General features: G+C 37.3%; 1 protein-coding gene across 4 annotated transcripts in view; it reads left to right on the top strand.

Annotated features, from left to right (window-relative positions):
- Positions 1–12,127, top strand: part of MXD4 (MAX dimerization protein 4) — a 52,619-nt gene extending 40,492 nt beyond the window's left edge. For all 4 annotated transcript variants that reach the window (XM_030563208.1, XM_030563210.1, XM_030563209.1 and 1 more), the window contains 2 exons: positions 1,829–1,988; positions 6,584–12,127. In XM_030563208.1, the coding sequence (XP_030419068.1) occupies positions 1,829–1,988; positions 6,584–6,732 (309 nt within the window). In that variant the 3' untranslated portion in view covers positions 6,733–12,127. The remainder of the gene's footprint in view (positions 1–1,828; positions 1,989–6,583) is intronic.
- The last annotated feature ends 2,609 nt before the right edge of the window (positions 12,128–14,736 follow it).

Raw genomic sequence — 14,736 nt, 5'->3', positions numbered from 1 at the left:
TTTTCTCCAGCAGGTGTAGAGAACCACTTTTCTGAAGACTGGCTGGGCCTGCTATTGTAGCTGCAATGACAGTCACACTAGTGCCTGTCTTCCTTCACTATTGCTAAAATGGCAGAGTCACTTCAGTTGATTTTGAACATTCCTTTCCCTTTCCCCAACAGACTGATATTTGCACTGAATTACTGGATAGAGTTTTCAGTCTGACTGTGAATCAAGAGTTAATGTCAAATGTTCCTAAGAGCTCAAGTTTGTGTCAGATAAGTAGCAGTTGGAGAAGAAGGAAATCTGATCAGTTGGGCTCAGGTAGTTTGATAAATCAGTAAGAGTAGGTGGACTAATCTCTTTTCCAATTGGAATGTTGTGTGTTATCTATGTATAATATATATATACACAAATGGTGCCTGGCCTTGGACAAGTCTTAATGTGAGACAAATGTCCCAAGATCAACAGTGCACATTATTCCTTCCTTCAAAAGGTCAATACGTCTTATTTTATGGTGGCTACTCTGAAACAGCAGGATCTTTGGAATCATTCAGGACGGCAACCTGCTGTTTGCTCCACGCTTTCACGAAGCACTCTGGTCTAGAAAATCAGGCATAAACAAATTCATATAGTGAGCGAAGAGTCATTCCAGCAGCCATGGTCCTTCCTAATAAGTCTCTTGAATCTTGGTAATCATGTGAAGGCAGCTAAAGTGGGAGTTTGCTATAGATTCCCTTACTGCTAATTCCTGCATCATTCTGGACCAACTAGCAAAAAGAATAATGTATTTTTGATTGTTAATGGAGTTGGTCTCTGAGGAAAATATATTACATGTACAAGGTCTTGATTTGTTGATTTTTTTGCATATGATCTCAGAGTTCTTTATATTTACTTCCAACTTAGTGTAGTATCAACTTCCATTTTTTCCTCCATAAATGATCTTAGGTGACTTGGCAAAAAGGCTCAGTCAAAATCTGAGAAAATAATTGATATTAATAATGTAGCCATCTATAGAAGCAACACGGCACAAATGTTGGGGGTGTTTTTCTTTTGTTTTTGCTTTGAGTATTAACTGATCAGTAACTTCTCTTATTAAAACTATATGGGAAACTTTGGGTAGACAATATAATTATCTTGTTGCTTTTTGTTTATGACATTTGGCTTTACGCCCCTATTTCATGAGAAATGTATGAACAGTACTTACCAAGGAGAAATTTGGGGGAAAGCAAATAGACCGTACAAGTAGAAAATTCACCATTAGTGAACCATTTCTATTGTAATGATATCACAGTATTGCCTAACTAATGGGAACCTTAAGCAGTAAAACTTCTCTGGCCTGTGTTACGCAGGAGGTCAGACAGTGATCAGAATGATCCCTTCTGGCCTTAAAATCTATAATTAAAATACCTTTTACACCTAAGGAAACATTACATTCTGACTGAAAACTGGTTCTTGCTTGTTACTTTATTCTGTATTAATGTAATATGGTCTGTTTTTCATGTCTTTTTTTAATGATTGGTACAGTGATTTAAGTATTTCCCAGCACTAATGCAACAATAATTGGGTCTTAGTCTGAGAAAGTCTTAGCAGTTGCTCAGCAATTTCTAAGTGATTTTTTCAAAACATAGGTGTTCTGTTAGGGGCCAAACTCACTGCTGGCTTCCAAAGTTGAAACTACTGAAGTCAACAGAACTAAAGAAAAGATTTTGGCCCACTGTATATGTTTGTATTGTTTAAATATTACATATATATGAGAAACATAGATTGAAATATTTTGAAACAAGTTACTTACATTTTAAAACTGGTATGAGTTAATGATTTAATTATTCATTTTTCACCCCCAAAGAAATTGGAAGAACAGGACCGAAAAGCTCTAAATATTAAAGAACAATTACAGCGGGAGCACCGCTACCTCAAACGTAGATTGGAACAGTTATCCGTGCAGGGCATGGAACGTATCCGCACTGACAGTATGGGATCAACAATATCCACTGATTCTGAACAAGGTAATCTAACGAGGGGTCTCCTGGTTTATTAAAACTTTGGACCAGCTTCTTCCACCTTACTCCAATTTAGTAGTATCTTATTCTGCATGCTGTCCCATTGGAATCTGTTCTATTCTGAGGCCTGGTCTACACTACTTGTTTAAACCGAATTTAGGAGCGTTAAACTGAATTAACTCTGCACCCGTCCACACAACGAAACCCTTTATATCGATATAAAGGGCTCTTTAAACCGATTTCTGTACTCCTCTCTGATGAGGGGAGTAGCGCTGAAATCGGTATTGCCATGTCGGATTAGGGTTAGTGTGGCCGCAATTCGATGGTATTGGCCTCTGGGCGGTATCCCACAGTGCACCATTCTGACTGCTCTGGAAAGCAATCTGAACTCAGATGCACTGGCCAGGTTGACAGGAAAAGCCTCACGAACTTTTGAATTTCATTTCCTATTTGTCCAGCGTGGAGCTGTGATCAGCACGGGTGGCAATGCAGTCCCAAATCCAAAAAGAGCTCCAGCATGGACCGTACGGGAGATACTGGATCTGATTGCTGTATGGGGAGACAAATCTGTTCTATCAGAGCTCTGTTACAGAAGACGAAATGACAAAGCATTTGAAAAAATCTCCAGGCTATGATAGACAGAGGCCACAGCAGGGACTCAGCACAGTGCTGCATGACAAGCGGAACGGAAAGCCAAAGAATCAAATGGATGCTCATGAGGGAGTGAGGGGAGACTGAGGTCTCCAGCTATCCCACAGTCCCCGCGGTCTCCGAAAAGCATTTGCATTCTTGGCTGAGCTCCCAATGCCTGAAGGGTCAAAAACATTGTCCAGGGTGGTTCAGGGTATATCTCATCAATTTACCCCCCTCCCCCTCCATGAAAGAAAAAGGAAAAAAAATCGTTTCTCGCCTTTTTTCAATGTCACCGTATGTCTACTGCATGCTGCTGGTAGATGCAGTGCTGTGGCGCTGAACAGCAGCATCCCCTCCCCTTCCTTTCCTGATGGCAGATGGTGCAAAATGGTGGAAAACCGTCCTCATCATCGTGAGTGCTCCTGGCTGGCCTCGGTGAGGTTGGCTGGGGGTGCCTGGGTAAAAATGGGAATGACTCCTGGTCTTTCCTGGCAGATGGTACAAAAGGCTTGGTAACCGTCCTCATCATAGCTGGAGGCTGAGCTCCATCAGCCACCCCCCTTTCATGTCTAAAGAAAAGATTCTGTACTCCCTGGACTATCATAGCAGCGGGAGGCTGCGCTCCTCCCCACCCCCACACCCTTTAATGTCCTGCCTGGACTATCATAGCAGCTGGAGGCTGCCTCCCCACCATTTTATCTCGCTAAAAAGTCAGTGTTTCTTATTCCTGCATTCTTTATTACTTCATCACACAAATGGGGGAACACTGTCACGGTAGCCCAGAAGGGTTGGGGGAGGAGGGAAGCAATGGGTGGTGTTGCAGGGGCACCCTCTAGAATGGCATGCAGCTCATCATTTCTGCAGAATCTCTGGGGCTCTGACACGGAGCGACTGTGCTCTCTGGTTCTCTAGTACACTTGCCCCATATTCTAGGCAGGACTGACGCTATTTTTAGACAAAACATAAAGAAGGGAATGACCAAGGGAGTCATTCCCATTTTTGTCCATGCGCCCCCAGCAGACCGCAGCGAGGCCAGCCGGGAGCACCCATGACAGCAGCAGACGGTACAAAAGGATGGATAACCGTCATCGCCAATTTCCAATTGCGAACGGTGCAAAATGACTGATAACCATCATCTCGTTGCCAGTTTACAATGGCAGACGGTGCAATAGGGATGGTAACCATCTCTGCTAGCTTGGAAAGGCAAATGAATGCTGCTGTGTAGCACTGAAGTACCGCCTCTGTCAGCAGCATCCAGTACACATATGGTGACAGTGACAAAAGGCAAAACAGGCTCCATGGTTGCCATGCTATGGCGTCTGCAAGGGCAATCCAGGGGAAAAAGGGTGCGAAATGATTGTCTGCCATTGCTTTCACGGTGGAAGGATTGAGTGACGACATTTACCCAGAATCACCCGCGACACTGTTTTTGCACCATCATGCATTGGGATCTCAACCCAGAATTCCAATTGGCGGGGGAAACTGCGGGAACTATGGGATAGCTACAGGATAACTATCCACAGTGCAACACTCCGGAAATCGACGCTAGCCTCGGTACATGGACGCACACCGCCAAATTAATGTGCTTAGTATGGCTGCGTGCACTCGATTTTATACCATCTGTTTTACAAAACCGGTTTATGTAAAATTGGAATAATCCTGTAGTGTAGACATACCCTGAGTAAATTCTTATGTCATCAGTGGGACTAATTAAAAGTAAGGTTACTACTTCACATGGGTAATGCAGAATCTAGCTGAGTGTTTTTATGATAAATCAGTAATCAATGCAAGCATTAAAAATGAAATTTACTCCAATATGATAGACTATCATTAAGCACTTTTGTTGTCTTCTGTATTGCACATTATAATTTTGTATTAAAAATAAGATTGTTGTAAGTATGTTTATTCTAATATATATTGGTAACATATTAGAATATGTATTACAGAGTAGATGTATTGTAGTTAATATGATCCCTGACTATATCACATTTTCCAAATGCTGTCTCCCATGGTACTTGAGACTAAGGGCAAGATCCTCAGCTGCTGTAAATCTTTGTGAGTTTATTGAAGTCAATGGACCTATCCTGATTTTCACCAGTTGATCCACCACATGATCTAGTAGCTCATTTAGCAGTCTCTACAAGGAGATGTGAGCAGCGCTGTAACAAGGCAGGACTGTAAAGGCAGTAAACCATATAGAAATGTAAGAGTTAGAGTATTGGCAACTATCTTACTGAGTGAATAACAACATAAATTCCTCTATGCCATGATTTTAATAATACATGGTGGGGACTAATCTTTCCTGATTAGTGAGATGAGTTCCCACTAACATTAATGGAAATTTTACACCTGCCATCAAGGATAATATCCTCGAGTATATATTTATCTTGTCTATTACTTCTTGTATTACAATTTTTTATTTTGTCTTGAAGTTATAATGAAGGATATAGTCAGTGTTTATTTTCTTAAAAGATAATTATGTCCTTTTTGAAGACAGGTCCCAGTCTTGCCAGCTGTGAGTTAAGGGTGGCATGTCAAATTTAGTTTTTCTATTTCCTGGTTTTGGTTACTTGCTGTCACAAGTTAAATTTATTACTTTGATAATAGTTTTTGTTTATAAGTAACTGCAGTGCAATTTTCTTTATGTCATATGCATGTACCATGCTGGTGCCTTGTACTTGATCCTACATCTTTCTAAGTCAGCGGTAGTTTTGCCATTGACTTCACTGGGATTAGTATTGACTTCTTGGAATTAGATGCAGATATCCTTGGTCAGAATGAGTAACACTTGAGTCCAAAAGTGGTCCCATTGAAATGAATGGGACTGTTTGTAAAACTAGGTGCTACTTGTTGTGAGCAAGAATATTAGAATCTGACTCTTTGTTAGGACAATTCTTCAGATTGCTGCTAAGTCTCTAATACTACTTGTTTCCTGGTTGTTCCATGTTCTTCCTTCTCTGGATAATAAGCAGAGCTGGCTGAGATTTTTCAAACAAAAAAACTTCAATTGAAAAACAGCCTTTTCTAAACCAGAAATAATCAGAAAAAATGTTTTCAGTTTTTCCGAGGAAGCTGGAAGGCAAAAAATGTAGTTCATTTGTTCATTCATCAGTTTACCTTTCTGAAATTTTTGGCAAAAATGTCTATTTTTTGACCAGCTGTAATAATACATTCAAAGTTTTGTACTGCCATTCAGCATTTGTATTGCATGCATCTTTGACAGTTTTTTAAAATTTAGCATTGCATGGTTAGAGTTGTTTTTGTGAAGGATTGGTAAAATGGGCATATCTGCCCTTAAATTATATTGATTAATAGACTGTTTTATTTCTGTGTAAAGCATTATTCAGACCAGAAAATGCTTGAAAATGTTGTCCAGGATGATATTAATCACCAAAAGTTTGGGCTGTGTGATTCAAAGTATTAATCATAAAATATGGATCTTTCAACTCTATGGTACCCTTCCTTGTTGGTTGTTAGTTACTCAAACTTGTTACCAAATGATGGATTTTCTGTGGCTTGTTTGAAATGAGTTGTTGGTATCAGTCCAATTCTTAGTGGATAGATGGCTGTACCATAGTTGTCACTAACTGTCACCTTTGTTGGTAGTGTCAGCAGAGACTGCTGTATTAAATTGTCCTGGGAGCTAAACTATTCTTTTTTACGCCCTAGAGATGATCTTTACACATATTGAGATGGTCTCCCCATACCAGGGTTCAGGACAGTATGAGAAAGCCTTTAGTACTGATGTCATGTTGTATTTGTTATGTGGATAAATATGTAGAGGATTTAATTCCTAGGGCTGTCAGTCTGGTACTATTCACTAGCACTGAATTTAAAAATATTATTTGGAAAAATTAAGTGTGGTTTGACTTTCACATTAGGCTTTTAATAACATGTTCAATATCAGCCCACAGTAACTGATTGTATTCTCTACATTTCTGAAAATCTGCCTTTTGTGTTTCATTTAGAAGTAGACATTGAAGGAATGGAATTTACACCAGCTGAAATGGACAGTATTGGAAGTGCCAGTGATGTTGAAGACCACTACAGTTTGCAAAGCAGTTCAAGTGATGGTGGCTATACACATTCCCGCAGACTTAATGCCAGGCTCTCATAGTGCCTGAGTTTCCAATTCAGCTCAGGACCATCTAACTGAAGCACTTATAGAAGAAAATTCCAGAGGTGTCAACTGCCACTCTTCCGGGAAACCCCAACCACAGCACTCTGAAATGGAGGTTTTGTACCCACGGTTCCCTGCACTGTAACCACAATATTCGATATTGCAAATCATGGTTTTGCTGCAGAGAACTGTGGTTAGGTACAGTTGTGACTTAAAGCTAGCTTGATGTAGCCATACTGCAAATTTTAAAAAATCATATCATTCCATGCAAGAAGTATTAAATTCAACCTGTTGGAAGCATATGATGGCATAAGGAAGTTTAATAAGAAAATCATTTTGATTTTGCAGAAACCATTTTCAAATATTGAAGAATAAATGAAATCTATGACGTTAGTGATTCAAATCTATAAAAATTCAACTACTTTTTTTCTTGTCTTTTTCCTTCATGAAAAATTATTAATGCTTTATAGCAGGCTGTAGAGTATAAATTCTTTTACTAGTTGTGTTTGAGAGAGGCAGACAGAAAAAAATCTCCAAATCTCAGATGATCTTTAGAAAAAAGATCATATTAACAAGTCACTACTGTACTTCAAAATGGGGAGGAAAAAAGCCAGCTCTAATAATGACTTCATGTGGGATGATCTCAACTTTCTTTTGCTTTTTGCATTCAGCATCCAACCAGCAGCAGATCATTCTCACCATGATAACAGAGCTAGCACAAAGTAACACTGGAGTGTTAACCTATTATCATGGAAGAGATGTCTTTTGAAACATTTTGGTATTTTTTGTAAAGAATGCAGAGCTCAAATTATCCAGATTTTGATAATTAAACCTCTCCTTACAAGGAATGTTAGCTAATGTTTCTTTTTTCCTATTTATAGCTGCCAATACGTTTTTATGGAAGGCATGGCTTATAATTACAGTATTCAGCTAGAGGATAATTAATCATTTTTTCTTCTTTTGCACGCTATAATTGCATCTTCTATTCTTAAATAAAGTGCAAAAAAATAAAGTGTATGCTGTAAAACAGCAAAGTTTATTTAGTACTCATCAAGCTGTTCAGAACATATTTACCCAAATTGTAGCAATACTATGAAGATGTATTTTAATACAACTTTGGCTTAGTGAAGTCATTAGAGCTTGGCTTGCTGGGTAAGAAAAATGGACCAGTCTTTGCATTATCTGTATAAAGAAGGTCTTTTAAAAAAAAGAAAAAAAAAAGAAAAGAAAAATGAAAAAAAGCTATAAACACTTCTAGAGAAGTGATTTTAGCAAGTGTAGTCTATATTTCCTGTAAGAGATTTTGTATTATATTTTCCTAAATGTTCTCATTTACTTGTATAGGGAGGGGAATGGTACAGACCCAAACCAGAGTCTCAGGGACTCTTCACCCTTGTCATATTGTGCCTTGGTGACCATTTATGTATGTCTCTCCTTTTTCATGGTTTAAAGGCAACTAAGCTTTGTTTATTTCAAGACCCTCTGTTTGAATGGTCAGTTGTCCATTTTATTACAAATGAAGCACTGAGAGTTATAAATCTTCTCACATCCAATCCGTGTGTCTTTTTAGTTCAATTATAAAATTAGGTTTGTGAGAGGGTTAACCATTAATTACATTATACTTCATAGAGGCCCTCCCTTTGATTCTTCAGCACACAGATCTACATTTTGTTAGCTTTTTGAACCAGGGTCTCTGTGAGACCAATATTAAATGGCTATGGAAATAAATGTATTGTATAATGCTATAGGATGTCTAACTGTGGTACCATTTTAATATTCAAATATAAAAAACTCATGACATACTGACCATAATGATCAAAACAAAGATTCAGTTGTTCTTTCAACATTAGACATATGTGCCCTCCCTTTGGCTTTTACAAGAGAGTAGAAATATGAATACATTTTGTGGCAGCTTACAATCCTTGTTTGCACTCTTGCTTACTGCTTGAAACTTGCCAACAAGGAAAATGTATACTTTTAATTTACATAACCTAATTTATGGCCACCTGTACTTTGGCTTTGGGGAGGGGCCTAAGGTTATAAACTCTGGCAGCTGAATAATAAAAAAACAACAATTAACTTTTCTGTGATGCAGGTTTTGGTATTATGTTATACACCTTTGCATATTACTAAAATCCTCATTGTTGGGGAAAACACACAGCAATATACTCACTGTGTGTAGCTGACAAGCAGCAGAAATTACTAGCTCCTTTGGTGCATATGTAACTAATTTCCAAATCTGGAAAAATTAAGTGTTTACTTTAACACACGACTGTTAACAGGGGAAAAAAAAGGCTAGTATATTGTTGCTGTTCATTTATTATATAATGAACACATTCATGAATTGTAAAGTGTTTCCTTTCGTGACAAGCAGCTCTTGCACAGAACCTCCTAATAAAAAGAGATTTGAAACTCACAGAAGGAGAGTAGAGATTTTAAATCCAACATTGTTGTACCTTATGTTGATCAGAAGTTCTCCTTTTAAAGATGAATGTGCTAATTTAATGAGTTCTTCCACGCTGGGTATCCATGGCTTTGTAGATCTTATATTTTCAATAAAAATTACTCCAATAATCTGAATGGAAATAAAAAAGGTTTTATTTGTTTTTACTCTTTTGCATATTATTATGGTAAGCATTATCAAGACAAAGAAATATGGTATCATTTTCATGAAGTGTTTGTCTTAATTAAAGTCTGATGTAATATGACACTTTCAGACATTGGACCCATTCCTGCAGTAGTAGTAGCTCCATTGAAGTCAATGGCACAACTGATGTACTATTTGCATGAGTAAGGGTGTGCAGGATCAGACCAATAGCCCAAACAGTATCAAAGTGCTAACAGCTCTATCCATCTCCCTTTGATTTCTGCGGTGATGGATGGATTCCTGTGATTCTGTTCCAAAACATTATTCTTCACCCTATTTAGCAGCATTATTAATTATGACATTACCTTATGGCATGGCAACTAGGGATGAATACAGTTTCCTGTTTTGCTTTGTTTTTTAAATAATTTAAAGGTGGATGTTTCTCATTTTTGTGTGTGTAATTATTAGTGTTGTGATCAAAACAGTACAGCAAAAAAGGGAGAGGGGATGGGAGAGAGATATTTAATCATTTTCTTGGAGTAACTACACCTAATCCAATCATCCTGCCATGTTGTTTTATAATGTTTTTAAAATTGAGAATATCATATTTTAAGTTTCTTTCTTTTGCACTTTCTAAATGTGAAAAGTTGCGAGGTCTATAGGAGTATGGGGCTGGAGCGTCTCTCCCATGGAACAAGGCCTGGAGGAAATTGCCATAAAGTTCTCTTTGCAGAATTTTCTCTGAAGTTGTTCCATAAGGAGATTTGACTGCTCTCCTACCCATGGAAAAAGGAGGAAATTCTGCCTTCAGAACCCTATAGATCCCAAGGGATCTGCAAGAGGCCATGTCCCAGCCAGGATTTACACTTGTTCTGGTGCCTAGTGTTCATCACCTCCTCAGCTTTACTTGGGTCATGTTGTGAGTATTTTCTGTACCACTGCCTGTGTGGAGCTATGAAAACATCAAAGCAGCTTAAGGTAGCATTAATTTTTTTCAGATTCCCCATGAGATTTAGAGGGACAATGCATGTCCCCTGACTCCATCCTACCCTTCCCAGCTGTTTCCACAAATTGATGGATGGCTAACCAACCTACCCTACCCTTTTTAGAAGACTAAGATCTGTGCAAGAACTGGATACTGCATTTCCTTATGCAAAGCTCCTACTGACTTCACTGCGAGTTTTGCCACAGTGAAAAATGGGCAGGAATGGGCCAAAAAACAAACAAACAAAAAAATCAATGATAGCGCTAAAGTTCATGTCTGGTATTTACAAAGATACTAAATTTTAATTGCTTATTGTGAAACTCTTCAGATTTGGAAATACTGTCTGCTAGGACCTGGTACAACTCACATTTAAGTTAAAGAAAAGACTCTCAATGACTTGAATGGGTATTGGATCAGGCATATCAACTGCAATTTAATTTTTTTTGCAAGCAGGTAGTTTGTAACAATCTAGAGAGTACATATGACAAATGGAGAATTTTTTGTTTGATAAATATTTACATGGTTTTTATTTTCTTCTTACCACAAGTTCTATCAGACCAATGTTGCTCTAGTATTTTCAGTTAAAATAATAAAGTAATCACAATATTTTAAAAAATGGTAAGAGACTGTGTGCACATGAGTTTGGTCTACAAGTATGCTCTTGTCTACTACACCAAAGCTTGCTCAACTGTGTAATAGTCCCCAGTTCATTTACAGTTGTATAAAACAGCGTATACAGGTAGGTTGGGTGACCATTTGGCCCTTTTATCAATGTTAAATCAATTATTAATCTATTTAATTATCACTGTTTTTTCTTCCTCAAAGGTCATTTCCATACACAAAATAAATGTTTCTCAATTATGAACCCAGCCAGCACAATCACTGAACAAAGGATATTAATTTTATACACTTGTTTTGTGAAGACATTACCTTATTAATGTTTAAAAACCAAATCTGAGAATCCTTCTTCATTATATTTATTTACTGCTAGAGGCCAGCGCCTTGTGTTTAAAAAAAAAAAGGGGGGGCAAAACATTCAATCCATCAATAATGCCCTTTCCAAAATTGAATGCAATGACTATAATGCTACTTTAGATTTATTTTTTTTAAAGGAGAGATGCTTTCACTATAAAATAAAACAGGTAAAATTATCAGATATGAGACATTTCACCAACAATGAATGTGTGTTAGTGTGGTTTGTGAATGAAAGGCAATATTCCTAATTGATAGCTCCAAAAATCTAAGTTATGTGTACTATGTAACTGCTTAAAATGAAGGGAAAGTATAAAGTGGGAACTATTAGAAACCATTTGGTCATTTGGGCTTGTCATTATCCTAAATTCTAGAAATGAATCCCAACAAAGATTCCTGGTGACCCAAGTACACCTATAGAAAACTTGGTAGTGAATCATAGTGAAGACAGTCTAATTTCAGAACTTCAGCCTTCAACTTTGCATAGGTAATGTGGGTATAAAATATGGTGACATTCAGTGTTCGTCGTTTAAAGGGTCTGTGCAATAACAAGTCTTAATGGCTGATATTTCACTACGTGTGAAGTACATAGTAGGCACCGAAAAAGAGCCTCTTGCTGTGGCGGTTATGTTTCTGGTGAAATTCTAGAGGTGTACTGGGTGCATTCTGTGCCAGAGCCATTGGAATATATATCTGAAAAGGAACGCTTCATAGTTCTAAGATGTATTATATTGTAAAGATTCATTTGTACACACGTACATAGTGCATGCTACACTGTGTAGCATACACTGAAAGTATTGTGTTATATCATTCTTTCATTGTAATATAAATACAATTTTTATACCTGAGATTTGTGGTGGTTTTCAGTTTTAATTTTTTCTTCTTTCATCATTTGTTTGTGTGTGTACTTTTCCTTTTCCTTGCAATTCATTTCACATAGGGTTAACAAACATTTTATAAAAAGTTCATTGGGTCTTCCCCTCACTAAAAGACCCTTGCAAGTCTTCATGGTTTAGAGCTAACACTCAAAGTTCTCTGCTAAATATACTGGCCCAAATAAAAACCCTACCTAATTCCACTTTAGTCAATAGCATTACACCAGGAATTAATTAGGCCCATTATTTTAAAAGAGGAGTTATATTCTTTTTCTTCTTAATACAGATACCCAGAACTACCCTAGAATATGCATACCAATACTGTATTTGTATGAAACCAAACCAAACTAACCCCCCCCAAAACATTAATTTCTGCTCTAAATATGAAGAAAATATAACTTCACTTAAAATCATTCCATCTGTATGCAAGGTATAACCAAAATGAGGTGTTAACACGGCATAGAAAGCATTGTTTGACTAAAATGTTTTTTACTAAACTGAGCATAGAGCTCACACCAAACATGGTAGATATCCTGATTAAAAACTGAGAATTTGGCCTGCTAATATGAGAATAAAAAATAAATACAGCAATTTAACAGCCAAAAGCACATTGGTTATATCATTTCATATTGAATGGGTATTCGACAATATGATCTCACTTGTCTTTGTTCCATAGTGAGTGCTTCTTACCTATATTTCTTGTGCAGGTTTACGAAAGATTTATTTCAATACATCATAATTTAGGTTTTAACTTGTAATGAATCAGAAGAAATTTGTCAAACTGCCATTAGCCTTGATTCAGATCAGTTGTGTATCAGACTGAGAGTCTATGTTCTGCTGTAGAATCACTAAAGATTCTTGCACAAAACATAAGGGAATCTTCACAAACTATTCTTTCAGCAGAGCTTTGAAAATGCAGGTGATGCAGAATGGGTACAAATGGCAATTTGGCAAATTACTAGATTATAATAAATCTGTTCAATAGAAAAAGGGATTTAATCATCTTACTTTGTTATTTTGACCTCTGCATATTTTGGGGCCGTACTATGGTTAGGTGAGTAGTGTAGGACAGCTGTGGTAATAACGAGTAATGAAATATAATGTGACAATACTTTCATAAACAGTGTGTAGTTTGTGGATTGTACAGACCTAATCTTTTAATGTATTTATAATCTGTTTTCTTTACAGTTAGAGTAAGTTTGATCTGCCAATTAATGGTAGGCTATTTCACTGGTTAAATATTAAAGTGTCCACAACTTTGAAGTATTTATTAATTGGGCAAACATGCAAATAAAAAAAACATTTTATACCATTGTGCAACTTAGTTTAAATTTGAGAAAGAACCATAGATGGTAGATTAGTCTCATGATAATGTAGCCATCAACTTCTTTTAGAATAACCAGTTTACAGAAGTTTAGTGCAATGTTTCAACTGATTTGCTCCAAATTCTATGCTATCTATAGCTTTTGTAATAATCCTCTCAATTCCACAATCCTTTTCAGTTTCAAAGGTCCTGGGACCCTTCTGTCCCCAGGTGATTATGGGTTGATGGGTGAGCTAGGTAGGGATGAGGACTGGGGGTGGGTCAGTGGGGTAGGGGCTTCTTCCCTCTTGTCCATTAAGTGCTCAGCTCCAAGACAGAATAAGCGGCACTGCAAGAGGATAGAAAACCACCTCCACAGCTTTTTGCAGTGCCACTTCTCTCATCCCCCTCACTGAGAGGGTGGGGAAGAGTTACTCTGCAATTTGATACAAGCACAGCCAAGGAAGCAGAAACGAAGGGAAGGGGCAAGAGAGCAAGTTACTCTAACCATTCTTTGTCCTGGCTCCTAGTGTGTGTTACAGAAAACAGTCAACTTGCAGTGAACAAAGACCACTTAGAGATAGCTAAAATGATTTTTGATTAGCCCAGCTATAGGCTTTACTCTAAACAGGGTCCAAGAGATTAACCCTCCAAGCAAGCCAACTTCATGCATCATGCATGGTAATTACACTAGTTAAACCGGTATCATAAATAGGGACCTGAAAAAGAAACAGAACAATATAAATGATGCCATGACACCTCTCCATTTTTCTATTTACTCATTTTTACAGCCAAATTTTGCTCTCTTACATATCGGTATAAATGAAGAAATTATCTCCAGATTTACACTAGAGTCCGGCTTTCTCAGTTGTTTTTAGTTTCTCAGTACCATTCTAAATGGTATTGGTAAATATCTGTTACACAAAAAAGTTTGTTTAATCTAATTGCACTAACGTTTCAGGTTGGAAATCAGCAAACCCAATATAAAATATCAGCACGCACATTTTGTATTTGAAAATTTGTATCCAACAGCACTCAAGGAAAATAATAATAATTATTTTTTAGCATAAACAGAGACTCAGCATTGAATCTCTATTGTTCCTGTAGATTTTACTTTTTGTTTTGTTGCCAAACTGTTTTACATATTAAATGTATCATTATAGAATTGTTAGAGACCACTTAGAAGAGCTACATTTATAATGAAAATGAATCCATATAACAATGATGTGTTCTGCACACCACATTACCAGATAATGACTAATACAGCAAGGATCTGCTT

This window comes from Gopherus evgoodei, chromosome 5 (assembly GCF_007399415.2).
Source record: "Gopherus evgoodei ecotype Sinaloan lineage chromosome 5, rGopEvg1_v1.p, whole genome shotgun sequence".
NCBI classification, from domain to species: Eukaryota; Metazoa; Chordata; order Testudines; family Testudinidae; genus Gopherus; species Gopherus evgoodei.
Note: the sequence above shows the minus strand (reverse complement) of the source record. Positions and strands in the feature narration are given on the sequence as shown.